This window comes from Varanus komodoensis, unplaced genomic scaffold (assembly GCF_004798865.1).
Source record: "Varanus komodoensis strain SLA01 unplaced genomic scaffold, ASM479886v1 scaffold6_4, whole genome shotgun sequence".
NCBI classification, from domain to species: domain Eukaryota; kingdom Metazoa; phylum Chordata; class Lepidosauria; order Squamata; family Varanidae; genus Varanus; species Varanus komodoensis.
The window spans coordinates 9,184-37,144 of NW_025336347.1; the positions used below are offsets into that span (position 1 = coordinate 9,184).

General features: G+C 40.4%; 1 protein-coding gene across 3 annotated transcripts; it reads right to left on the bottom strand.

The window, feature by feature from the left end:
- Positions 1-27,618, bottom strand: THUMPD3 (THUMP domain containing 3). Of its 3 annotated transcripts, XM_044452015.1 has the most exons (11): positions 27,608-27,618; positions 19,465-19,470; positions 10,990-11,279; positions 10,364-10,441; positions 8,036-8,533; positions 6,224-6,354; positions 5,012-5,081; positions 3,576-3,691; positions 3,296-3,403; positions 1,822-1,945; positions 935-1,402 (listed from the first exon to the last, which is right to left on the bottom strand). In XM_044452015.1, exons 3-11 carry the CDS (start codon positions 11,245-11,247, stop codon positions 1,253-1,255), a joined length of 1,533 nt encoding a protein of 510 aa, XP_044307950.1. In that variant the 5' UTR covers positions 11,248-11,279; positions 19,465-19,470; positions 27,608-27,618; the 3' UTR covers positions 935-1,252. The 3 variants fall into 3 exon arrangements, with proteins under 3 accessions (XP_044307951.1, XP_044307950.1, XP_044307949.1); XM_044452016.1 differs by lacking the exons at positions 19,465-19,470; positions 27,608-27,618 and adding an exon at positions 15,753-16,021 and having other exon boundaries at positions 1-1,074; positions 10,990-11,277; XM_044452014.1 differs by lacking the exons at positions 19,465-19,470; positions 27,608-27,618 and adding an exon at positions 15,753-16,021 and having other exon boundaries at positions 10,990-11,277.
- Positions 27,619-27,961: the final 343 nt, after the last annotated feature.

The following is a 27,961-nucleotide window of genomic DNA, read 5'->3' on the forward strand; positions in this document are numbered from 1 at the left end:
TGATCTTGCATGAATCTTGTTTATTAGATTATGCTCAAGGGTCATTACAGGTTAGAGTTACTGTGTGTTTGTTGTTAGATGACAAAGCTTTCTGTCTGTCATTTCCAGGCTACAGTCAACTGCACCAGAAACATTCTTATCTAGATTTTTCTTATACATCCAAAGCAACAGTTATATATGGAAGAACTTCAGAGCATTTGTCAAGTCTCATTTCGAATTAGAAACAAGATGAATGAAACATACAAAGGCAGATGGTACGCATTCTTGGCCCAATATACAGTAGGAAGATACATGGCATATAAAAGTAAACAAAGGAATTGGGGCTTAAATTGAGGTAGCAGGTGAAAAACAGGCAGTACTACTGAGATAGGCTTTTACCAAATCACAAACAGAATTAATATTTCCTACTATCCTTGTTGTTCATTTCTGGCAATGCTAAAACAGGATTAAATGGAGGAACTTCTCCAATGACAAAATGTTCTCATTTAAAGCAACCCTTACCTAAAAGATATTCCAAGCTGAATAGTGCCCAAGGAAACAACTCTTCAGGACTCTAACTCAACATTATTTTCAATGAGCTCTTCGGCGGCCTGAAAACAAGGCCAATCTGCTAGTCTTTTCACAAAAGATAAACCTGTCCTGTAAATATGAAATACTTTAACACCCAAAATGAAATGGTAACTCATTAACAGGCACATAGAAGTTACTAGTTTATAGCTTCATGAATAACTTGGTTATACTTTTCTGCTGAAGCCCTGAAAGCTCCCTCACATGTTTCTACCTGGGCAGGAAACACCTGATGCTTGGGTCCATGAGCTTGCTTACTTGCTTATATTTTCAGCCCCATTCAAGACTGCCTAGCTCAGAATCTCAGGCAAGCATTGTACAAAAGGCCCTCAAAATACATGTGAATGCAGATGTAGTCAAGTACATCAAGTCAACATGTTACCAGGATGCTGTGTCTTCAATTTTTTCTCCAGAGCGTTTCAAAAGATACACAGCTGCATGAAGTCCCCCAACATTCACCCAGATCGTTTGAGACTTTCGCCATAGATGTCCCATTTTTGACAAGGCCTGAAAAACAAAATAGCTTCACATTTCTCCTGATAGACTTGGCAGATAGTAACATTACTGATAGGTATCCACTGTAAAGTACCACTGCAACTATGCCTAAGGTTCAAATGTATTACTAGCAGTTAGCTGCCATTATTTTTCTTTCAGAAAAAAATGAAAGTATCACAAAAACTGCATTTTACTTGCTTCTGTTTCTTTTAGGAAAGTCCTTCCACTCCCAGCTTTGAAACATCATTCTTATTACATTGCGTTTGTATCCTGCCATTTTCCTCTTGTGAGATACCCAAGATGGCTTACACAGCTTCTTTTTATCCTTGCAGCAACAACCCTGTGAGGTAGTTTAGACTGAGGATGAGTGAATGGTCAAAAGTTACCCAGGGACCTTCATGGCCGAGCAGGGAATAGAATTCAGATCAACCAGTTCCCCAATCCCACTCTAACCACCACAACAAAATGGCTCTCCCTGGGATTAATGGATCCAGAAAAGCTACATAAATTACATAACCAAGCAACAATAATTGAGAACATCATATGGGATTTGCCCCTTGTGCATTGCAACAAAATATTTTTAAAACAACCTAAAATGTTTTTGAATGATCCTGTTCATTATTGACTTTCAATACTGACAGCATTCATTCTGGATAAAGTTGTGTCCTTTCCAACACAACTTTAAGCCAAATTAACTTTTCAGTCTTCAAATGTTAGCCATACAGAGCAAAAGCCTGAAGCTTCTCAGACACTACCTACCTTGGCAAAGCACTTCCTGTCTTGTGTCAGCAATACAGCTCTGCCAGTCTTTGGCCTGCAAATCCGACCCATTTCCAGAAGGCAGGATGGATAGAGGTCCCAGTTCTTTTTCTTAGACCCTATCCTACAGTAAAAGAGAAGAGCACTTAAATATATCTTTAAAGGTTCAGTATTTCTTTCTCAAGCTATTGCGTATATTTTCAGCAATGGTGTTTCACTGTCATGACAGTTTAAACAGTAGAAAGTTTAAAATTTATCATCAGACTTTATGAACACTTGATTTTGGAACATGGGAATTACAGTACATGACCTATCATAGTCTTTCTGCTCTTTATATACTTCCATGTGACCTTTAAGACAGAGTAAACACCATATTCACATGCTTAAACTAGACACCCACATCACGAGAAGGCAAGCCTCACTGGAGAAGGCAGTCATGCTAGGCAAAGTCGAAGGCAGAAGAAGAAAAGGAAGATCTATGAGATGTATTGATTCCATAAAGGAAGTCACAATGATGAACTAAGAAGAGCTGAGCAAGACTGTCACAGATAGGACATTTTGGAGGGCTTCCATGTAGTCACTGTATGTTGCAGACAACTTGATAGCACATAATAATGAAACTAGATACCATAACAAGCAATAGGGAATAAATCAAAACCTTTGATAGACTTGTTTATTAATTTCTGGAATAAGCATATTCTATTGAAGATGTGTGGGAGTTGCACAGATGCTGTTGCAGAGGCCTCCTGTTTGGAATCTAGTATGCTACGTAGAATTCTAATAATCCCACATTTTACCAATATTGCAGATAATTTCTGGTTGTCATGGCTGCAAATCAAATTCTAAAAAATGTGCTCACAAATTCAAGAAATGGGAAAAGGCCTGGGTGGATATTCCAATGGAGAGAAGAGGAAGCCTCTCCAAATAGAAGTTGGCCAGTGCATCCCATCCTTACATGAAAACCAACCTTCTCTATAGTCCCACTTTGCAAAGAGCGTCTAAATTTTGTGAATATTTACAAAATATCTGTGCTGTGTGAGCCAGTCGACTGGCTTTTTTCTAAATCATTCAGAACCAACAAGTTAAGTTTCTGAGTTCTGACTGGACAAGCAAACTATTTCTGGTTTAGCTGCTTGCATTAAGGGAAAGAGCCAAGCAGACATGAATGTGCTGCTATGCACCAGGATAGAGGCTGTTCACAGCAAGCAGGATTTGCCCGAAATCCTGGCATGCTATTCTGTGTGAAGGTGGGCAATGAACTATTAATCTCATGCTAGAAAGGCAAGGAGCTACACATTCGTCGACAAGCAGCAGGACAGAGATGGAGAGCTACATAAATACACTTCACATTACAGTTATACTACACAATCTAACAAACCCATGAAGGTTGGGAGCTCCACTACAACTTAAAGGCTCTGGATCAGAAATACAGCAAATGTAAAATGCATGTACAATACAATGAACTGATTTTTACCTCTTTCCAAATGGCATATCTGTTACAACGACATCCACAGAGCCAGTCCTCAGTGGTATACAGCAGCTATCCCACTGAATGCTATCTATGGGTTTTCCTGGAGATGTGCTATTATGAATTTAAAAAATCAAATTAAAAGTTATTTTTGGAAACAATGTTTCAAAGCAAAATGCCCATAATTATGAACTGAGAAATATTTTTAAAACATTAAATATTAATCAAATTACAAAACAACTGATATAACAACTGACAAAGGCAACTGTTTGACCTTGAGTCCTACCTGTCTCTACTTTGAATCTGCTTCATTACAGAGGCAATATTATTTGCTGTCCTCTTCACAGCCTGTGGATTGTTATCCCCAGCAATATGATAGCAATTGGGCCATTCAGTAGCACCCTATCAGTGAGAAATATATAGTAAACAGTGAACTCAGCCATGCAACAATATAGAGATACTTGATACTGACTGGCTAATCCATATGGGCTGAGGGAGCAAGACAAGTCCTCTACATACACGCTAGACCACCTACCAATCAGATAGGTTTTGGGATGCTGGGTTAAGTTAGCAAGAAAGGAAAACATGATTTTTACTTTATACCCCACATGGAATCTAGCGCATGCCTCCCTCTATGCGGGAGGACTGCCAGTAGAGAGCTCAAGCGGCCCAAGTTTAGGACTTCCTTCTCCATGTTGCTGGCCTCAGAGATACAGCATACCCACAGATCAGATCAGATCAGCTCAGGAGAGCAATTTATTACAGGGCCTTTCTTGGGCTCAATACAGTCTTCTGCCTCTTTCTTGCTCCCTCTTGGAACCAGTCAGTCACAACAACAGATACAAAGATTCATTATTTGAAAACTGAGAACGGTTATTATGCGCCAGCAAACTACAATATAAAGGAGTTAACTCAGAGTAGCCGAATCACTGAGTCAACCTCAGGCCTTTTAGACTCAGCAATTCCATACTTTAACACTACTCAACCATTTGAAGGTGTAATACAGATTTCTAAGACATTAAAGATGGCTAAGCACTTACCAAGGCACAATTGGGATGACCCAGCAGGGTGCCTATGCCCCACTAGTTTCTTTCTGTCCTGATGATTCTATTTTGAAAGTGGTGGGCACCACCAATTCAACTGCACAAGGGACACTTAGCACTTCCTAGACAAGCCCTGAAACAAACAAGTAAAAACACTAGTTTCTGGAAGGAGGCAGATCAGTGTTCTGCTAAAATGCCTCCCTCCAGAAATGAATGTTTTCACTTGTTTCACATTGTCCTGGAAGTACTAAAGCATATGTAAATGATGGTGACCTCTTGCTCATCTGAACCAGCATGGCATTAAGAGAATAGCCAAGGGCATCAGCACCACAATTAATTCTGCCCTATAGTAGTAATAGTATTACTACTGGCAGAAAGGAAATAGTCACTTTTTATATTCCTGTTATCATAAGGATAGGTAATACAGCAAGGAGTTAGAAAAGGCTAGATTCCTAAACACACCCAACATGCTGGCTAAAAATGATGGGAATTGCAGTCCAACACATCCAAAGAGTGGGAGGACCTTGAAGGTTAGAAATGCAGGCTGTCAAGTTGAAAAAGTCCAGTGGGGTACAATATGCTTACTGCCAGCGAAGTAGGAATAGAATTCTACCCTAAGATTGGCAAGCTAGTCTTTGACTTTTTATTTTAAAAAAGAGAATAGAAAACATTAGAGTACCTCAATTGGTATAGCACCTGTCCCACACATTGGATCAATAATTATGTCAGCTGGCTGAGGATCACAGAGTCTAAATATTAGAATCGGGAGAAATTGATGAGAGAAAGGAAACATCCATCAAGGTGATGTTATAAAGAAAAGAGCAACTATGAAAACCTTAGCAAGCATAAAAAGCTACAACAGAAAAGACAACCTTTTAAAGATTTCCATTCTTCCTATTTGAATTTTAACACCAAAATCAAGGGTAACCCCCCCCCCCCAACACTGTACTGAGATACTGCTGAGGTCATACTTAAACTTTAATCTCTTCCTCCCCCTTTCCCTCTCTCTCGTTATTTAGCTGAGGAATAGGCAGGAACATGTGGGAGCAAGCATGCTGCCTCCCACCAACTCACCATTTCTGCCTTTAATCAACATGTTTCATATGATACATGAACACAAAAACTCTTGAATTTTTAAGGGTGAAACGATCAAGAGTTAACCTAAACTATGAGTTTACTTTGGGCTGTTTATCCCATAAACAACGCAAGACTTTTTGGCTTCACTCATGAAACATGAGGACAAGTGCTCTGGGGATGTCAGCTGAAAGAAGAATTAGGTGAGCACTAGCACAAACACTTACTCCTGCACACTCAAACAAATCATAGCTAACAAAACATTACTATTATTTTGTTCTATTTATATATTGTTGGTTTTATTGTATTCTATTGTAAACTGCCCAGAGAGATCCTAGGGTATGGGGCAGTATACAACTGTAATAAACAAACATGGATTGTCTGATGATGTGAACCAGGTCTTTGCTGTAACTAGAAGAGATTATTAATATTATTTTATAAATATGTTACCCATAAGCTGTGGTTTGAGCAATATAATAAAACCATATTCAAATCAAGGTTATCACAAGGGGGAAAACACAGATACAGCAGATACTATACGAATATAACAGATACTATAAAAAAACGTGTAGAACACACATGCATTCTAATACTTTAATGCAAGGAAATTTACAGGAAATTTCCATATTAATGATCCAACCAGAGCAAAAATTAGACTGCCCACCATTTTCAGGCACATTGATAGGATACATTTTAGATTTTAAAGAGAAGAATATGCAGAGATTTCACATATACAAACAGTTGTAATGCAGGACACATAACATGGCTTAAAAGACCTTGTAATTCTTCATATTTCTCATTAAATATGCATACCTACCTAAGCATACCATAAGCTAGAGTGGATCGAAGAGTTGTAGGCCCAAAATGTGTTATATTTCTTCTATGAAGACTTTCCTCTGTTAGGGCAATCCCTACTACCACTTCATTATTGTGGATGTTGAGAAGAACCTAGAGTAAAGTTCATTAACAGTTAAAACTAAATGGAAATGACACTCGTTTTTAAAACCAGAAGATACCAACTCACAATACTATCAGTCAATGTTAATGTAGGATTTTCCAAACCTTTCTTCTTCAGTGCTTTACATTGTCCACAAGCCCCGCTTTATGTAGGGGTTGGAAACTCAGCTCTTGTATATTGTAGTATATTTTATTGACTAATTCATCCTTCACTTTTCATGTATAGGTACCTGCAGCCTGTTCTAATAGCCAGGGTTTATGACAGCTGATGTAGGGCTAAACCACTGACATGGCCCCCACTATTGGTTCTTACCATCTTGTGTCCTCTTAAGGATTGGACACTCTATGTTAAGAAATCCTGAGGTAATAGGAAAAAAGTGACTGACCAATCTCTATGAAGTTGGGCTGAGGTGGTGTAAAAAAATCTAAGTCAAAAGAGATGCCAACTGTACTGTTTTACTTAGAAACCACAGAGCAATACAGCAGTCTTCCATGAGGAGAGCAGACCAGAGCATGGAAATGCCAGACCAGAAACATCCCATTCCTAGACTGTTTCTTTACACTTTACAGGAATAGGTGTCACAGGTACAAGAGAGGGACAAGTGGCTAGAGAGCAGCACTTGTGAGAGGGATCTTGGGGTACTTGTCCACAGCAGGCTGAACATAAGCCAGCAGAGTGACACAATAGTTAAGAAGGCTAAGGCCACCCTTGAAAGTATACCTAGAAGCATGGCTTCCAGATCTAGGGAGGTGTTGATACCATTCTACACAACTCTGGTGTGTCTACAACTGGAGTACTGCATCCAGTTCTGGGCTCCGCATTCTAACCTAGTTATGTCTCTCTCATAGGAGAGACATAGCTAGGTTAGAATCGGTTCAGCACAGGGTTACAAGAATGGTAGCCAGGCTGAGAGGGATGATGTATGAGGAAAGATTAAGGGAACTTGGTCTTTTCAGTGTGCAGAAGAGAAAGCTCTGCAGGCTCTTTTAGCAACTTACTGGTATGTAAGGGGATGTCATGTGCAGGAGGGACGTGACCTGTTCTTTCCTGCAGTGGAGGGTAGGACATGTTCCAATGGGGCAAAGCTCAAGGAACCAGGCTTCAGGTTGGATGTCAGGAAGTACTTTCTGATGGCTATGATCCCTAGGATATGGAATGGGCTACCAAGGGAGGTGGTGGATGTCCCATCAGTGAGAGAGTCCAAGGAAAGATGGGACAACTACATGTTAGGGATTACATGAGTAGAGCTGGCTGGAGCTGGGGGTCCGACTATATGGCCCAGGAGGCCCCTTCTGACTTGCTTTGTTTCTATATTTCTATGTGTTAATCAACCCAAAGTTAACCCAATAATTGTCTGTAGTTTGTTAACTCTGGGTTGTTTAATTTCTAAATAAACCAGAGTTCTTGTGCTTGCCCATCATGAAACAACCCTGTTGCTTTGTTACTGATTAAAAGAAAAAACTATAACCAGGCAGCTCAGAAGGTCCACTTGTTTCTGCACTACCTGCAACAAGTCCATGAGTGACTGCTACAATGTGCCAGCTAGATTAATGGGATGTCTAAACTGAAGGACTGCCTCCATAAAGCATTTGAAGCCTTAAATCCTGTCACAGTTCAACCCATTCTTATCAATGTATATAAGACAGTATTTTAAAATAATTAGTATTCTACCTCTACATCGAAATTGGTCATGTCTGCCTTCCACTGAAAGAAATCTTGCACAGCTCCTCCAAAATCTCTTGCTGCCTCATTTGATTTAAAGCTATGCTTATCGCCAGCTCTGTTGCAAGTCACACGGAATTTCAGCTTTTGGGCCTCAATTTCACACTTCTTGCAATCACCAGATTCATTTTCATGTTCACCATTAGATAGTAACTCTTCTTTAGAATCAGATTGTTCATCATCATCTGGTGGCACAGGTTCATCAGTATTTTCTGGGTCTTGAACTATAGCAGACTCCTTTTGCACAGGATTATGCAATTCTTTATCAGCACTTCTCTCTTCACTTTCATCATTTTCTCGTTTTTCTTTCCTGGCATTACTTTGTTGATTGCTTTTTCTCCGTCTTGTTTTTCTTTTCTTCAGACTTGTATTTAACTTCCATACTTCCAAAGGGTCAGTCCAAGGCAATTTCTTAACCAGATCCTCTAAATCCTTTAGAGCTTCTTCCTGTAACATGGCAGCAGAAGCACTCACACAGCTTATTTTACCAAAGTATCAGAAAAATAATTTATCTGGAGCTGCAGCTATTTTGCTGATGTGGCCCATCAGAGCTTGTGATTTCAAAACAATGAACTCTGGGTACATGAAACAGCTTATGGGTGAAGCTGAAGCTTCCAATCCTAGCCCCTCAACAGCAGACCCTTGACGTCATATTATAATCACAAGAAGAGGAGGGGAAAGGCTCCTGCTGAAAGGCCTCCTTCATGAGGGCACCTTCTCCCGCAACTGTCACTACCATCAGCCATTCCAGCAGCCTGTGACAGAGGGAGCTGGGAGGGACAGCAAGGTTATACCACCATCCCTGCTAAAAAGCCACTTCATTTCTTCTTCTCTACCCATCCCTTTTCCTTCTGTATTGTTTTATGTACTTTAAGGCTCCCAGCAGGGAGTAGTTAATTAACTGGTTGTTTATAAGCCGCTCTGGGAATATTTTGGGCTGAGAAGTGGAATAAAAATAGAGTAAAGCGTGCTTAGTTGTTGTGAGCTACCCAGAGAGCTTGGGTGGAATAGAATCAAAAATTTAAAAAACCCTAAAAAGAATGAGCTCAAAACATATAACACTTCCTAATAATTTGTAGGAACACCAAATATGAACTTTAATTAATGAGCAGTATCCAACTATACCATTCTATTAGTAAATTATATCTATGCAAGTGATTTTCCTTATGCCTGTGCAATGAATTGTGCACTACACCCGTGCAACCCATCACACAATCTATTGCACATTATGTTTGTGCATCCAGTAGTGCAGCATTAGTGAGAAAAACAGTTTCACAACATAAAGATTTAGTGATACTCCACTGGAATAATTTGAAATTATGGAATGACACTATGAGATGTTGCTTAACTGCTGAGACACTCAATCTGAATGACACAGTCATCTCCAGACTAGCTTACGTAAAGCACTCCACAAGGAATTACACTTGAAAACCATTCAGGAACTTTCACTGGCATAGTTTGGTTGCTGCATTATTGGGAACATATTACTAAGACGCCCAACCTGCAGTGTTGAATGTGCTTGCTTTAACCATGAAACCATAAGTGTCCTGAGAGGAGGGCATCCAAGAGACCACCTTCTCCAGTATGGAACATTCTGTGCATTGCTTTGCACTGGATACCCCTCCACTTTAAAGGGCCTCCAAAGGGTGGCTCACCAGGCTGAAATGCTATTTAAGTTTCAAGTCAAACACGAATACCTGGCTATCTAGCATTTGGGTGAAATGATACTGGTTCTGCTAGTGCTTTTTCTTGGTCTGCTTTTGGCTGTCTCAATTTATGTCCTGCTGACTCTCTTGCTGCTCCTTTCAGTTGCAGTTAGTAATTTAATTTGTTGTTATGCTATTTTACTATTATGCACTTTTAAACAATGTGGGATGCCATCACCCTAGAATGCACCCAGGCCACAGCCAATAGCAAGGAGAGAACAATGCAGCAGAGATCATTAGCTGTCATTTGGAGCCTCTCCTCCCCGAACTGTTTCAATTCAAGTTGATTATAAGTATTACCTTGTGACTAGGAACTGGTTTCTGTGTTACTTGTTTCCGACTTCCCTCCTCACACCCTTTCCTTCTTGTTCATTAAACTGAAACTTTACAGGCAGTCCTGTTTAATCTTTGCATAGAACTTCCGCAAAACTTTATAAATTATTACCATATTCTAATATGCTTAACTACTATATTTTTCTATTAAAATAACCTAATAAGAATAACTAATTCCTGAATGAATTCCACTTTTTAAATCAACTTCTTTAAAGTATGGAAGGAAAAGATAGCTTACCTTAGTTTCTTTAAACTGATAATCTTTGAACTCTTGAACAACAACAAATAAATTGTCAACTGATCTTAACTGGTGAACCTAATGAAATTAGAGATAACCCTGTTTTAGTGTTGTACAAGGCATTTTGTATACTTATAGCCTAGCTAAAAAAAGAAAATGCGGTTACTACCTTTAACTAGAAAAATGTGCTATTCTATATTTGTTATGTCTGAGTGCTGCACATTATGTGTTCCTTAACAATTCCCTTGTTACACAGCTGCTGTTGGCATAGACATGTTTTCCTTCTCAGAAATAAGGTGATCTATTACTAACAGCTGTAATTCTCTACCCACTTTCTTTAACTTAAAAAGGATCTACCCAGACATATATAGGATAGCACCAAGAAGCACATGAGGCACATTACAAAACAAAGTGATACGTTTCTTCACTTCCCTCCCCATCCTCACACCTCCCAACAAATTTTAGCATTCTTTTTTCCTTGCTCCATAAAGAAAAGACAAATAATTTAAAAGCTAGGTTGTAATACTGTCCTTTGTGATCATCAAGCAAACATACACATGAGCAACTGATTATTATATCCTTGAACAAAGAAAGAATAGATTACTCAAATAATAAAATCTGCAAACCTGTGGAAGGCTGATTACAGGAATGTCAAAATAGATTTTCCCTCGGTCCTTGCTAATTCTAGACTTTGATCCTAGCTTCTCCTGTACTTCATCTGCAGCAGTCAGCTCAAAGCCAGTTGGGACAGTAGCTCCAATAGTGACCACAATATCTTTAGGATTTGTACTGGGGTTGGCTTCTTTGTTCTCACCTAATGATTTACATGCGTCATCAAGGCTCACTTCACATAACACATCGGCAGCCTCTTCAACTCCAGACATTCTGGTAGTCTATTAAATTTTATAGAACTTCTATAAAAGAAAACACTCTTTAAGCATAACAGAATACATTTCATACAGTTGTTTATCACTGAAACCAAACAGGGGCCAGATTCAAAGCCAATAAAAATTCTTCCATTTCAAAGCATACTCCATGTTAACAGCTGTTTTAATAACACACAGCACTTTTTATGTAGACCAACTTGATCAAATTTAACCAAAAGTAGTCTCTGAGTTCAATGGACTTACCTTAAAGTGTTCACAGGACTGTTGCCTTGGACCAGAGTTACTATCATCTCAAACTTTCTCAAATCAATAATGAAGTACCATTCTAAAACACAGACAGGATTCCTCATACCCACTTAATCTGAGTCTATCAAATTAAACTGCTACAAGCCAAGATAAGGAACCATCTATTTGTTTGAAGTAGGTGTAAAATAAGAGCAATGTGGACTACTCTAGTGGTGTTCAGGACAAGGTGCTAGTAAAATCAGTGAAAACAAAGTTTTAAGTTTAACATGCATTTATTATTATTATATAAGAACTTAAACAGGGACCAGAGGAGAATCAGAGAGAAATCCCAGTCCCTCACTACAGAGGCTTTCTTCCATCCCAGTTGCAGAATTTTTTTAAAAAATCAGTTCATTAGAAGAAGCAAGAACATGTCAAGGCAACAGGGCTGCATTTTTCCTCTGTACTCTTGTATTACAAACTACATGAAAAAGTTGTGATACATACCTGTCTCTATTTTTGGGAAAATGTGCTTAGAGAGACAAGCTATAGATACAAAGCCCTTATGGCTGTCTATGGGGCTGCTTGTACATAACAGCAGCATTTACCAGCAAACTTCAGATAAACACACAAATTGTGCAAATACACACCATAAGCTAGTCACCTCCAATTTCCAGGAACAACATATAAATACTGCATTCATTGACTGTAACCTTGATATCTGAATTTGAGTATTCTGGATTCCTTATAGGTTAAAAAAGACAAAGTTAACCCAGATGACACAAGTCCAAATGAAGGCCCAAAGCCTATAGAAGCACTTAGCACAAGCGAAAGCAAGTCTTGCTGTTCCACCTGGGTGGCTCCAACGGCAGCCACTTAGACTGCCCAAGCAGCACTTTGGACAGCTGTCATCAACTTCCCTCTTGCCATGTACTGGCTCTTGCTTTGGGCTTGGAGGGCCAATTTGCAGTGGATACTGGCTCATGTTCCTGAAGTCACTTGTAGCTGCAGGCAGAGAGGATCAGGCACCTTCTGACCTCAGGGGAGACTTCGCAGAACACGCTCCTATCATTTACAGAGGCGGCTACCGTTGAGAGCAACAGGAGAAAATAATCATTTGAAGGAGACCCAGCAGAACATACTCCTCCTGTTCAGTGCTCAGGGGAGGTGGGAGGGAGGGGACAAACAGCATTTTGCTGGGGTTGGGGTTAGGATTCACTCCAGCTTTCTTGTGACTGGCCTGGCTCATATGATCACAGGCTGAAAAGGAGCATCAATGGCTTTTTCTCTCCACCCTGTGTGCTAGCAACACCCTGTTTATTTTGTGCAATTATCCTTGCTGCACATGGCTCCTGTGTTGCCTGAAACTGGCAAGGTGAACAGTAGAGGGGGAATAGCTCCGAAACCACATAAGAAAGTTGAAACAAACCATGGGTTCTGGGATGTTCCACAGACACCCATACCTCACACCTTAACAGCTCTGGACAATGGGGTACTATACACAATGAGGGTAATTAGGCAAACTGTATGGTGTGCTACCACAACTTAGGAACAGGGAAAGTGTAGGTTCTTTCATCCCCATCTGCAACAACCATGCAAACCTTACCAGTGTCTTCGATCTACATGGTTGGTTGGTTGGTTGGTTGAACTAATAAGTAAATATCATAAAAAGGACCAGAAAATAAAATAAAATTTAAAAAACCCAAAACAAAACCTAGGGGGAGGAATCACAAGAAAAATAAGGGGTTTTCAGTTATTCTCCCTGTCTTTTTTACTGCATAACTCAGCTTGCATGTATAATATGACAGGAGATCTTTTTAAAAAAAATCTGTTCTACTATCACCGAATTATAAACTTCTCCCTGTATGAGCTAAATCCCTAATGATCAAATCAACCCTACTTTTGCTTAGGAAACAAGACCAGACAGGATCTGACTCTTTTAGCATTTTAAGCTGGTAACCCCAGGCACATTTACTTAAGATTAAGCCCTTTTGCACCCAGTGAAACTTACTTCATAGTATACACACTTGGGATTGTGCTAGACTTCCATCTTAAGTATTCCTTCCTATTTGATAGTTTAGATATTTTTAGCTGGAATGGAACTGGGACGGGGGATGCTCAGAAAAAGGTATCTTTCAAACCAGATGACTACCAATCCTAATGGCTATATCTATCTCCAACAGCCAATAAACTATGCTTACGGATGCTAGTTAGTGGAAAACTAAGGCATGGCGGGGCAGTTGCACTTCTTCCGCTTGTAGGATCCTGTGAGCAGCAGGCTTGGCTGCCATGTGACCAGAATGCGGTACTGGATAGATCAGGGGTCCTCCAATTTTTTGAACGGGGGGCCAGGTGAGAGGTGCTAGCGGTGGCCACAGGCCGCCAAGGCGGTGCCGGTCGGGGGCGGGGAGAGCGGGCTGGTGTAGGGGCGGGGCGCGCGCACTCGAGGGGGGGGGGGGCGGCGGTCCTGGCTTGCTCGCGAGGAGATCGTTTTCTCCGAGCAAATCCAAAATGATCTGCTTGTGTGCAAGCTGCCGCCAGGCGTGCACACAGCGCGGCGCCGCCTTGCTCAAGGGATCATGTTCTCCAGGCGGTTCCAAAACGACCTCCTCGTGAGCAAGCCGCGCGCGCCCAGCGAGAGCAAAACGTGCGGCGCAGATCGGTAAAAAGGGCATGGCAGGCCGGATCCGGCCCGCAGGCCTTAGTTTGAGGACCCAGGGGATAGATCTCTGGCCTGATCAACACGACTCTTAACCACCTCTAGCTGTCTTTGGCAACAAAACACTAATAAAACTAATCATGCACAAGTTGTGCTGAACTGCAGTCAAAGGCTGGTGTCCTATCTATATTTTCTTGACAGCTGTAACTATTCAACACAGAGGAACTTACTTTTCATTAAATATGTGTTAAACACCAAAATAAATAAAACTAATATGTAGAGATAAATAACTTTAAGCCCACTGATTTAAAACTGGTCTTCCAAGTGCTTCTCTCTGACTTCCATCTTAATGACTTGTGTGCCAAAAGGGACTTGTGTGAGGAATTATTTTCAAAACACACAAAGATAATGATAGAAAGCCCTGATACAACTGAACTGCTTGGGTAACCTGTACTGCAGATGGCAGTGAAATGCAGCAAGAGCAGAGCGGGAGAAATGCAGCCAAAAGAAGCCAGACACATCCTTTCTGCAGAACAGCTTTATAGAGATGAATTTAAAGAAGCAACCACATTATTAGTTTCCTTATACACTAAGAGATCCCACCTAGTCTTGTTTTCTAAAGTGAAGCAGGATTGGTTCTGTCATAAAGGATTTTTAATTATTCAGCTTGTTATGCACCTTGTACAGACGAGTTGATGGAGCAATTAAAAAAAATCATGACAGCTCACACAAGGGCAAAGGACTCACAATTACAATCCTGTACTCTTTCTCAGGAATAAGCTACACTCAGCAGGAGTACTTCTGACTACATATAGAAAACTTGGCCTGTAAATCGTATCATTTGTAAAATAAAAATTTAAGCATAGGCTTACCCCTTTAATGAAATGCAAGGGGACTTTACCTTCAGTTCTCATGATGAAAATATCATCTTTATTATGAAAGTGATGGCTGTTGGATACTACAGAAACCAAGTTATACAAAATTGTATCTGCAGAAGACACAATCTGGGCAAAGTTATGCACCTAAGAGGTGCACTGACCTCCTGGGAAGTCCTCTCAGCACATTCTTAAATCTCCTGGAGAGCCAGAGTGGTGTTGGGCTGGAAACCCAAGAGATCTGGGTTCTAGTCCCCACTCGCCCATGAAGCTCACCGAGTGACTCTGGGCCAGTCACAGCCTCTCCATCTAAGGAGCTATCAGCGTTGTTGTTGCAAAGATAAAATGGAAAGGAGAGCTCCATAAGCCACCTTGGGTTCCCCGCAAGAAGGAAGCTCTGAAATATAATAATGTGTAGAAGTGGTACTTCTAAAATGCTGAACTTTGGCTGGATCAAACCAGTTAAACAACGTTGGACTGTGGTAACGAGTTGTTTAACTTCAACCAAAAAACAATTGTCTGTAATTCTAACTATACGCCCTAAGACACGTGGGTGAAGGGTACTTCTTCCCAACCTCTTTTGTAACACAAACACGAGAGCGACGTTTTCCGGGAGGTTTTATACGGGCCCAAATAGCCACAACTTCCAAGAATCACCACTCCCAAAGCCAGAAGTTAATAGAAGACATAGCACAACAGCCCGAACAGGATTTTGCCTCACATTAAGAACCAGTAGTTTCTACCTTCTAGCTGAGGGTTAAAAAAAAAGCCACAGCGCTGACTGGAGGCAAAGCTGGTCTCGGGAGAGAGACGCGCCTTTTTCTTGCCTCGCCCTCACTCCGGGTTCGTGGAAAGGGAGAGGGCAGAGAGCCGGGTCCGCTCCAGGAGCGCCTCAGGTTCCTCCTTCGGGTTACGCTGATGCCGCGGTCGCCCTCCGCCCGCGCTCTTCCGTTAACGCACAGCAACAGTTCGGCCGGAGCACGAAGCACATGGAGACGCTCTTCCGGAAGCAGAAGCGATCACTTCCGGGAGCGTGAAAGCACAGGCGCCTTCACTTTGCCCGCCTCTGTTCCTGCGGGGAGATAGCGCCACCTGGAGGACACCCGCGCTCAACGGCTTCTTCCCCGTGTTGCTATAGAAACTGAGGGAACCTCGTGCGAGCTGGAACGGGGTTGGCCGCGAATCCGCCTTTCCTGTGCTTTTTGCAAATGACTCTTGCTGGCCAGTAACACATTTTTGTGTATGCCACAGGCTGTGAGGAAGGCGATTCGCTTTTCTTATGTAGCAGTGTGCAGCCCCACGCACTGTTACTTGGGATTGAACTCCGTTGTACCTGAGATTTACTTCCAAGTAAACCTTCACAACTTTAGGCTGCACACCCTTCGTGTCATCTTCTCGTCTTCCGTAGAAATATAAGAAGCAGCTTTGTATTGGACCTGTTCAAACAATTCCATTGGAGTAAATAAGTCACAGCGGCTTATTTTGCTTATTTGTTCCACCACACATGCAAGCCATGTGCCAGAGGGATTTTCATTCATATCCTTGCTGGTGGCTTGCTATGTCACGCAGACTTGGCAACAGTGGCTTGTTACTATGGTTAACAAGTCATCACAGAATTCTAAAACTTGTGGGTTCTGGGTGGCTTGTTAATCATGACAATAAGCCACCCTGTCCCTCTACTGTGCAACAGGCATGTGCAGCAGGGGAAATAAACCAGCATTGCTTATTAATCATTCAGTGTTCCCAAGAATCCAGTCTCAGACTTGGTCCATCTAGCTCAGCATCATCCACACTGACTGGCAGCAACTGCAGGATTTCGGGCAGGATTCTTTTTCCTAGCTTTCCCTAGAGATACTGGATATAGGGTCATATCCAGGACCTGCATGGAAAGCATGCACTGAACTGCAGCTAAAATTCCTTCCTGTAACCTGTTCCCACTTTCTCATGCTTTGTGAAAGGTCACAGTGATATTCCTTTATATATGTCCTGATTATCTTTACAGAGAGAACTGAAATTAATTTGTATGAAGTGTTATTCTCTTGTCCAAGCTTTCAGTTTATTCAATCCACCTAAATTTATTTAAATAGTTTTTATCCTGCTTCTCAAGCAATTTTTAAAGCATCTAAGAGAAAATAAAAGATAACAACACTCATTAAGGTAACAAACCTCGAAGCAGGATTAAATTTAAGACAGCAGCATTTAAGGCTGCAGAAATCAATTCCAATATATTTTTTAAAAGGAGCTTATTGGATGTACTTCCAGAGAGTTCCCCACAGTTTTGGTGCCATCATCAAAAAGGTCACATTCCTTGCACCTACATACTTGGACTAACACCTAGTCGAGCTCATCTTACAACTATATATGCAGCTGCCTGAGAAAAAATCTCATTGAACTCAGTGGGACTTAGAACTAAGTTGGCATGTATAGCATTGCTTCGGATATGATTAGTAACAGAAAAGTTAAGAAGAGATTTGGTTCTTTTTTGGTCAAGAAAGAATAGGACAGTAATCCTAGGCATCCTTTACATAAAAACAAGCTATGTTAAAAACATGTGAGACTTCCTTGTAAGAAAATAGGTATAGAATCAGAATATAAAACATTTAAAATTGAATAATCAAGCCAGCACTCTTTCTTGGTATATATAGATTGTTTTCTGCATTATACAGGTTCATGCAGTCAGAAATAGATGGCACAAAGTGAAACCCCTAGAGAGTTTCTTTCTCATTTCAGAAAATGGAAATTAGATGGTTAAAGTCCTGTATGTCCAACAGGGAGCCAAAATGTGTTCTGCATGTAAAAAGCAGATGACTCTTCTGCCATGCTCTTAAAGAGTGAGGAAAAGCAGGGGGAAGGAAACCTTTCAGACAGCAGACAAAAGTAAGAGCTGTCAGCTAGGCTGCATACATAAAATTACCTCTTATGACAACTGGTCTAAGATCCATCTTTCTTTATATTTGAATCTCTACATCCATCTCCCAGAAGATATGAAGATGTTGTGGACTGTTCATCTCTCTTGCAGCTACAAGGAAAATTTAACATTACCTGGATTGGAAAAATGGCAGACCAAGGCAAAATGCAAGAGTAGCATTCAGCTGCTTGGCATCCCTACCAGGCTGCTGCTACAGACAAATGTCCATTTGTTCAATAGATGGGTCGATTTTATATTCACTAAGTGAAAAATGATTCAGTCTTTAACTGCTGTTTACTACTTGTGCTCACATATATGATTAAATGGTTCAATTCTTATCTAATGTGCTGTCAAGTAAAGCTCATGGGCCAACCATTCCCTACTGTTGCACTAGATGCAACATTGTGACTGCTAGGAAAACTTGGAGAGGGTCCTGACTGTGATTGAAGACTTGAACCCCTTTCTCCCTGGGCGAACAGACCTAAAAAAGGATCCTTATTGCAAACATCTAGAGAAAGGATTGACAGAATTTACCCCCATTTTCCTTTTTGATTTGGAGACCCCAAGGCACAAAGGAACATGTTCCCTTACAGAATGAAAGCAAATAAATAAATAAATCCTCTATGCTTTTCCCAAAGTTACAATAATTTTACTGGGTTTTAAAAATAGGTTTTATTCAATGCTGTTTGGAGTAGACACATTGGAATTAAGGAGATTTAAGTTAAACTAAAAACACTGGATACAACCTACTGGGCATATATCATCAATTAAAATTACCAAGAACACACTGCACCACATATCTTTTATATATTCATCTCTACCTTTTCTTGATGCCAAAGCAGATTTTGCCATCCTTGGTGCTGTAAATAAATTACAGCCTCAAGGATAAAATGTTTCTCATTCGAAATAGGCTTATTAGCAAAGGACTGCCAAAGTTTTATATTAAAGGCAACTTAATATGCAATGGATACCATTCACTATCGTTCCAAACTCAGATATGCAAATCTTTGGCTGAGCAGAGATTTACTGAGTATTATTCCTCCAAATAAGCAGTGGGCATGCACTGTAGACACGAAGTAGAAAATTTTAACTTGTATGGACTTGAACAGGGCATGAAAATGTGAATTGTTTCTTAGAGAAGGGATTATTACAAGTAGCACTCTGACTCTGCAGTGACCTTCAGTAAGGGGTGAATTATTTAAGCTTGATTCTCCCAAAGCTGATATTTATTCTATGGATGGTATTGAATGACTCACTAGAGGGCAGTCTTGCATGGCCATATATTGGTTATAACCCTGATGAAAACCTCATGTAATTATTACCATTCTTAACACTCACAGACTCACAGAGTGGACTGAGATTTTAACTCTGAAGGACTGTCAACTTCGGTCTCAAGTTTAACCTGAAGGATACTTACAGTTGGCATCTATGTAGTCTTGTTTGGTCAATTTCCTTTGATGTTTCACTCAGAAATCAGAGTGAGCTCTACAGTAAAGTAAAATGCAAGGCAACTGATAAGTCAAGGCTGAGGCTAATTTGTGCACAATTGGCAACTCCAGGCAATAAATAATAGTGAAAGAAAGGAGGGATCCAGTAGAGCAATTAAATAAGCATTGTAAATGAGGGAATGGAGCCAAAGGAATAAGGTAATATAATTTCCCCGTGGCAATATGACGCTCCCACTTTTAAGTGATGAACAGGCATTTCCCAGTGTTCTTCAACTTCTTTGCATAGCAATGGAATTCACTTCCATGAGTGATGGCTTCTAATTTGGACAGCTTTAAAAGGGGACTGGATCAATTCATGGAAGAGAAGGCTATGGTTGTGTGCCTATGCACACCAGTTGCTGGGGAACTTGGGTAGGAGGGTGCTAGGCCTCATGTGCTGCTTGTGGGATTCTCTGGGCACTTGGCTTTCACTGTGTGAACAGAATGCTGGACTCGGGGTCTGATATAGTATTCTGGCTCTTCTTATGTTCTTATCAACATTTCTTCAAATCTCCACAGCTACTCCAGAAATGGGAATTATTAACTCTCCTACATTTTTTCAGCTCCTTTTTGGAGGAGGTGTTACTGTGGTCACTGTACTTAAGGGTGTACACACAAATCAACCTGACAGTGGATCCTGAACGATGAACCTTGTGGAATTCTATGATAAGGTCTCAAGGTGCCTAGATGGAGGGGACGCAGTGGATGTGGTTTACCTGGATTTCAGCAAGGCCTTTGACAAAGTGCCCCATGATATCCTGGTTGAAAGAATTGCTTTGCTTTGGGATAGATTGAGACACTGTCCAATGCATTAGGACATGGTGGATGGAGCAGAAGCAGAGGGTTTATAGCAGTGGGGAATCATCAGGATGGCAGCCGGTGATGAGCAGAATCCCCCAGGGCTCAGTTCTGGGAACGATTCTGTTCAACCTTTTTATCAGTGACCTGGAGTAGGGAATAACCAGTTTGCTGACTAAATGCACAGACAATACCAAGGTGGGGGCAATGGCCTCAACTAAGGAGCAGATGATCCAGATCCAGAAGGATCTGGACAGGCTGTGGAAGTGGGCAGGGAACAACAGGATGGCATTCAGTGTGGATAAGTGCAGGGTCTTGCACTTGGGACGCAGGAATAGGTGGCTGGAGAGCAGCACTTGTGAAAGGGATCTCAGGTATTTGTCGACAGCAGGCTGAACATGAGCCAGGAACTGACACAGTGGTTAAGAAGGTGCATGCCACCCTTGGATGTATAGCCAGAAGAGTGGCTTCCAGATCTGTATGGGTGTTGATACTGCTCTACACAGCTCTGGTGCACCCACAACTGGAGTACTGCATCCAGTTCTGGGCTCCACATTCTAACCTAGCTATGTCTCTCCCAGAGGAGAGACATAGCTAGGTTAGAATTGGTTCAGTGCAGGATCACAAGAATGATAGCTGTGCTGGGAGGGTGACATATGAAGAGAGATTAAGGAAACCAGGTCTTTTCAGCCTGGAAAAGAGGAGGCTCTGAGGGGATCTTTAAGCAACTTATAGGTATGTGAGGGGATGTCATGTGGAGGAGGGTCGTGACCTGTTCTTCCCTGCAGTGGAGGACAGGGTGTGTTCCAATGGGGAAAGTTTAAGGAATCAGGCTTCAGGTTAGATGTCAGGAAGTACTTCCTGATGGTTAGGACCTCTAGGGAATGGAATGGGCTTCCAAGGTGGTTGAGGCCCCATCAGTGAGGGTGTTCAAGGAAAGACTGGACAGCCACATGTTGAGGATTACGCGAATGGAGCTGGCTGGAGCCAGGAGCCAGACTAGATGGCCTGGGAGGCCCCTTCTGACTTGCTTTGTTTCTTTTTTTCTATGAAAAAAAGATCCTTTGAATGTGGCTACCAGGGATGGAGTGAATGGGACCTCACTGGGCAGGGTGCAAGTACTGATGGTGTGGGAGCTCCAGTTGTCCTATTACATTCCACCAGCTTCTGAAGGTTTGTTTGTTTTAAAAAGACACTATCAGGAATATTTGTGCAAATTTAAAGGCTTTGGAAGCAAATGGATAGGAAATTTGCCCATCTTCAGTCACTGCTCTTAAAAAGAACTGCTAAAGTGGATGAGTGGAGAGACTTAATAACTTCAGGTAAAGACTGTCCTCTATTGCAGGCCATTTAAGTAGTTACTGGGGCCAGCTTGGTGTTAGTCAACATTTGACTGGATCTTTTAATGTATATTTTTCCCTGTTTTTTATTTGGTATTGCCAACTTTTATGATGTTTTAATATACTTTAATTGCCACAGTTAATTTTTTATTAAATGTGCTGGTGTGAACCACCCAGAGAACTTTGGCTATTGAGTGGGATAGCCAAACATCCATTTCTGGAATAGTTGGAGACTTGGAGAAACACTGACCACTGAAAAGTGAGATTATATTGTCAAGAGGGAGATAAACACTCTTTTTGGGACAGTCACTGCATTTGTCTCTTCCCCCATTTTCAATGCTCCTCAATTGTACTACTTTGTCTTATTATTCTCTTACTATTCCCCTTTCTGTTATTTCTTCCCCGCTCCTTTGGAACTGGGCACAAATTAGTCTACGTGAGGTTTGTCTTGTCAATTTCTTTGCGTGTTACCTATCACTCCCTGCTCCTTTTGGAAGCTGCAACACGAGGCAAAAGAACACACTGTGTATTGTTTAGTGAACAATAACCCACTATGGCTTATTTCTAGGCTGCCTTAATGTGGCATATGAACACACCCACTTTGTTTGATGGAGTTATAACTCCTATAAGGTAACCCTCTGTAAGAAAACTTTTGAGCCTCACAAAATACTTTTAAAAAAATTCCAAATGTTGACTTTTTCAGGTGGGAGAAAAGGCATTCAAGCTGGGTCAATGAAAATGTTTTGAAGCCTGCTCCGTTTAAACAAATTATTTAAAAATCCAGAACTCAGATCAGGTGGTACATAAAACAGGAGATGAAGGAAGTAATAAGATCATGCTATCTGTTCCAGCATTTCCCTTTTCTTAAATGAAGAGTGGTTAACATGCAAAATTTGCACGCTTGTGTGGCATTTTGATTGGTCCTAATAAAGGAACTACCCCAATTCTGAATTTTGGATATTTTTCATGTGTACCAACATGACAGCCTTTATTTTAATTTGCTTTAGAAAATCTTTATTCTGAGACACTTGTAACAGCACCATTTTAAATTATTGCTCTCCACACTGGTTTTCAATTAGTGCAGCTATAATAAAGCTATGTTGCAAATGGCATTGCATCAGACAATATGGCAATAATGAACCACTGATATTTTTACAATAGAAGGAAATATGCTGGAATATGATACCATCACGTAATATTAGTATCACTGCAATTGCTGTTTTGACTTATCAGCCCTAAATATATTCATATTTAAAGGTATATGCTAGCAATCTAAGACATAAGGGGCCATTTGTCTGCTGGTTGCTGTAGAATGAAACAATACCCATTTGGATATTCAAAAATGAATGTCTCATGTAGGAATGGATAATCACAGTTACAAATGATTCTCCAAATACCATCTTGAAGCTCCAATTGCTTTGCTTTCATGTTCAATTACAATGTGCTTTTAATTTTGTTCAAACAGGGAAAACGTATTTTGAACTGAGATAATATACTCTTTTGAAAGTATACACCCAAATGCACACTTTCCCTAGAAGTTAAAGTATGAAAAATGCATATTTTGGGAGGAAAGTGCACCCTTTTTGAACTCTAGGGTTCAGGAAAATCCATCCTTTACCCCAAAAAGTGTTTGCATTTGGAGGTGAAAATGAGAAAAAAATGAGTGAAAAATAAATGAAACAACTTTCCCTTATTTTCCTAGACTCTAAAGACTGTGGTGGCAAAACACCAAATTATAAAGTGATTCCAAAGAAATGCTGAATTCCCAGTGAACACAAAATGCAATTGTATTTGCCTTCTGCAGGGTACACAGAAGCCTTACTAGAATGAGGACAAGAGTGATTTTGATCTGGATAAGAGCATGTAAAGGATTAAGCAAGAAAACATACAGTTGTGTTTTTCAAAAGAAAAAAATCAGGAGGGCTAATCACAAATTGCCAATATAATATATAGTTAAGCCCCAATCATATAGCATGTTTTGATCGTTGTCATTCCTTCTTTCAGTTAACTGGAGAAATTAGGCACAAGTTACTGCAAACTAATTCTGTGAATATGAGGTATGTCAAACCATAGCATTTCTCAAGAAATGGTCTCAAGAAATGTATTTTTTCAAACAAGGAACAGCATCAGAATTGCCACCTAAGTAAGTAAGTAACACTTGCATTTTAGCATATATTAACTTAAGGAAGTTCACAGAAGGAAAGATTTCCATGTCCTTCTCTCCACTGCAGCCACCTGCACCAGTAGACTGGTATTAGTGACAGGGCAAGGTAGTCTATGACATCACTGCGACGTAGTCCAGAGTTCTTCTCTGATCTGCAGTTGAATGGCTGTTGATGTTTTGGAGGTATTTTTAGGGAAACACAGTGAGGAAAGGGGAGAATAGGATTAAGTATTTAATTATAATACTTGCCTGCATTTCCTTTGTTAGTATTTTCTGCATATAATTTCTTTCTGACTTCATGTTTTACAAGCCCAGCCACCATACATACTGTGTAAAAACCTGAAGATCCACATAATACCCCAGAGTATGTTCTAGCCACCAAAGTCATTATATAGACAAAGAAAATGTAATAGCCAGTTACTGGTTTCAGAATACAGAAAATCCAGGCCAAGTGAATCTTAAAATATTGCCCCAGGAATCCATAGACAAAAGTCAAAGATGTGACATTTATTATCTGATCATTGCCTTTATGTTCCTATTTAAATTATTTTAAAATCTGTAAAAATATTTTGTAAATCTCAATGTTCAGTGGCATGTTCTTTATTTGCGTATCAAATGGTGATTGCATGGTGCAACAGGAAATCCGGAAGAAAATCAGCACTTCACTTAATCATTTTTCACATTCTTTCACTATAAAAAGCTACCAAATTACTATAGTATTGTTCTCATAAGAAGAAACTGTTTGGCATCATGGCTATTTAAAAATAACTACCTCAGCATGGTGATAAACATCTCTTGTTCATCAACATAATTTTTGAATAAAGTGGCTGCATTTCTGACTTTCCAAAATAGGAGCCACCAAACAGACAAAAAGATCATCACAATCTTTCTTTTATTTTCTCTTTTTAAGAAGGAGCTCTAGCAGCCATCTGTTGTCATGGAAACAATTCTTCACCTTAAGGTGCTGGGTATTTTTCTTGCATTTAATGACGTCGCTTGTGTGGCTCACAGCTTCCTTTCTCATTTATTCTCTGCCTCCGACAGGGATTCCTTAAGGCTGCTATAAGTTACTCCCTAATTACCTTATTTTATTTCTTAATGATGACCTTCATTTTTTGTCAGTCATCAACACTTCATTCTTTTTACTATATCTCTATTTCACAGCAGGAGTTGTTTATGCTGAATCGAGATTAATTCAAAATTCTCAAGGGGCCAATTTCCAAATGAGATGAGGTAACCTTATGTTTTCATTTCAGTACAATGTAAAGGATGCACAGAGAGATTTATTTATCGAAGCTGGTCCTATGACTGGACTGGCAGCTTTGGGCATAGGATCTAACTAGCATCTTTGTACTGGCAATATCTGACTAAATGGAAGATGAGGGAAAATTTACAGCAGGTTTACACCATCCTTTAAAAAGAGACTGTTGAAATATTCAATCGTTTGGTTATGAAAATACTTCTCGTAGAATTGGCATTGCAATGTACGAGTGCTCCAAGGCTGTGTATGCCATCCTCCTCATCAACGACACACACAAAAGCCATCCACACAAGCTGCTTGATTAACAGTGGCTCTCAGTACATACTCATTTGGATCATATTGCAGCAAAACCATCTGAAACCAACTGCTTGAGACAATAATTTTGGCTAATATTTGGCTTGGTGTCGGTCCTCTTGGCACAGTACGTATTTTCACATTGTTGCAGTGCCAATGGGGGCTGCTGTTCCTCTACATTTTTCTAATGTCAGATCTGAGACAATTCTGGCCTGAAAGCATTCACATTTATTTATTTCTGTGTTGGTTTTATTTAAGCAACATATATATCACATGATATAAATTATAAAAATAAAACAATGCAAGGGAGGCAATGATATAGATGTCTGGAAAGGGAGATGGTTTAATTTCAGGAACCTGTACCAGAGGAACAGTGCTGGAGCAGAAGAGCTGTGGGGAAGCCCAATCCCCAGTCATGTGCAGAGCCTCTTTAGACCTTGCTGTGTTGGATCTGTGAGCAGCAGGCCCAGCTCATCCTGGGACCCTACGCACTTACTCACACATTAGTATATCCTCACCTGGCCCTCTTCCTGAATATGGCTTAGACGTTCTTTTAACATGAGAAGAACAAAAGCAGATATCTGGATGAGCAGCCGTTGTAAACAATGGAAACACACACCACACTAGATAGTAGAAAGAGCTTGCACGTCAGATGTGATGTCAGCCATAGGACAACTGCAAATGGTTGAAGAAAGACTGACCCTACTGCTGCCGTAAATCCATCCCAGGCTAATTATTCCAAGATGGCTACAACATAGTTTCCACAGTTTTTCTTTTCATTCCTTATCCTGCCACCCTTCATGCTAAATTTGGATATTAAAAGCAGATGGCAAAACACATATATTGTGTTGGGTTTTTTTTTAACCAACATGGGCTTCTGTGTTTGGATGCTATAAATAAAAGTGAATCTGTGTAACTTGTTATTGAAATGGTACAACAGTGTCAGAATGTAAATTATAACATGAGCACATGCCAGAATTCTATGCCTAATGTGTTGGAAACATGCAATTTCTGCTCACAATCTTTTATATTTAAAATGGAAGAATAATGTGCCAGTTCATATGGTGATTAACATGTGATAACCTGTTACATTCACACCTCCCTCCCCAATGGAGACTCCTACTTATACATCTAAAAGAAGCTGTCATGGTTAGAGCCAATGCACACTAAAGACACTATCACCAATGCTGTGTACTTCAAGCTGTCAAGGGATCTCTTCCTGTCATCTCATAAAAAACAGTTATGTGACTCAATCATTGCTATTAATAGAGAAGTCTGAATGGGCATACCAGTCATCATGCAGTCAAAACAGCACCCACTGTAAAGAGGAAGCCATCAAAATGCTCTGGTGATCCCTAGGCCTGTCAGTATATGAAAATGTTGAGGAAATAAGCTCTTCGGGAATAAACACTCCTGAAAAAACAAACAAGCAGAAAACAGCAAAGCTGTGCATGCATGTAGTCATATTGAGAAAAGTGGAAGGAGGGAGGAGCAGAAATTGAATCTGGGAAAGTCAGGTCACTCAGTCAAGCCACATGCTCAGAGTGCCAGCCAGATTCAAACTGGACAGGGTGAAAGATTGTACCAAATAAGAGGAAGGAAAAGGCAGGCAAAGCTAGAGGACACAGCAGGGAGCAGAAAATGGAGGGTAAAATTGGTGGGATGAGGTGAGTGAGGACAACAGAAATGCACAATGTGAGAGACTTGTGTGGGGCACACAGATTATCCAATTTTTAAAAAATTATTTAAGCAGGGCTGACTATTCAATAAAAAGGAGGGTCAGAGGGAAAGGAACGGGATATTGCCATGAGTGCTCCGCTATAATATGTTGCATATGGAGTGTCTCTAAATATCTTCCTCTCTTTCTCTCAGTATGTAATGCTGGTACTGGGAATTTTATTCCAATCTTATTAACTTCTCCCACTGTATTGTGCCCAAGCAATAAAGGTCCTTTGTTGGAGTATGTGGTCCTGAGGATAAGAATCTAATATTCAAACAGCCTATGACTCTGGGTTAACAATAAACAAAATAAAACTTGATTTGTACAAGAAGTGTATTAGTTTCAAGATGTTCTGTAACTTACTTCCTTAGTAAATAAAACAGTCTATACTAATAACTTCTGATAGAAGTATTGCACCTCTTTCCCTTCACAAACACTCCTCACTCTCAAATCCTTTCTCTACTGAATGCAATTTTCACTAGACTTTATTTTTCTCAGCTTTATCTTTCCCTTCTGCACTCAGGTTTCTGCCAGCTTCTCTCTCTCACATACCCTTATAATCCTTGATAATACCAGGTTTTGACTCTCTCTAGTCATTAATATGTCCTTCTTCAGAATCTTTCCACAGCACTTGCTGGGATTCTAATGAGGAGGCTGCCTCTTTGAAGTCTGACCACAACTGACTATTAACAGCTGACTGTTAATGGCTGCAGCTTTCTGCCTTTTCTCTTGCCTCAGACACTTCCAAGCTCCGCCCACCCACTTGGTCACCAACCAATCACCTCGGCCACTCATCCCCCTCTTTTACCCCCACCATGTCCTCTGAAATTTACCAGCATTTAAAGGAACTCACACAAAACATCTTAAATCATTACAAATATTCTGAGGGAAAATGACCATGTAATATCTGATTTCTTGATTCTAAAGGAAGTAAAACCTGAATGTGTACCTTGAATTTTAGGAAAGCTAATTTTAATAAA

Bases quoted from the DNA above. Each gene is read 5' to 3' on its own strand.
- THUMPD3 (XM_044452015.1), bottom strand. From the start codon at position 11,247: ATGTCTGGAGTTGAAGAGGCTGCCGATGTGTTATGTGAAGTGAGCCTT. The intron at 6,355-8,035 runs GTAGAATACTAA...ACTTTACTCTAG, and splicing joins TGACCAATTTCGATGTAGAG to GTTCTTCTCAACATCCACAA. The intron at 1,403-1,821 runs GTAGGTAGTGTC...ACTACCTCACAG, and splicing joins ACAGGAAGTGCTTTGCCAAG to GGTTGTTGCTGCAAGGATAA.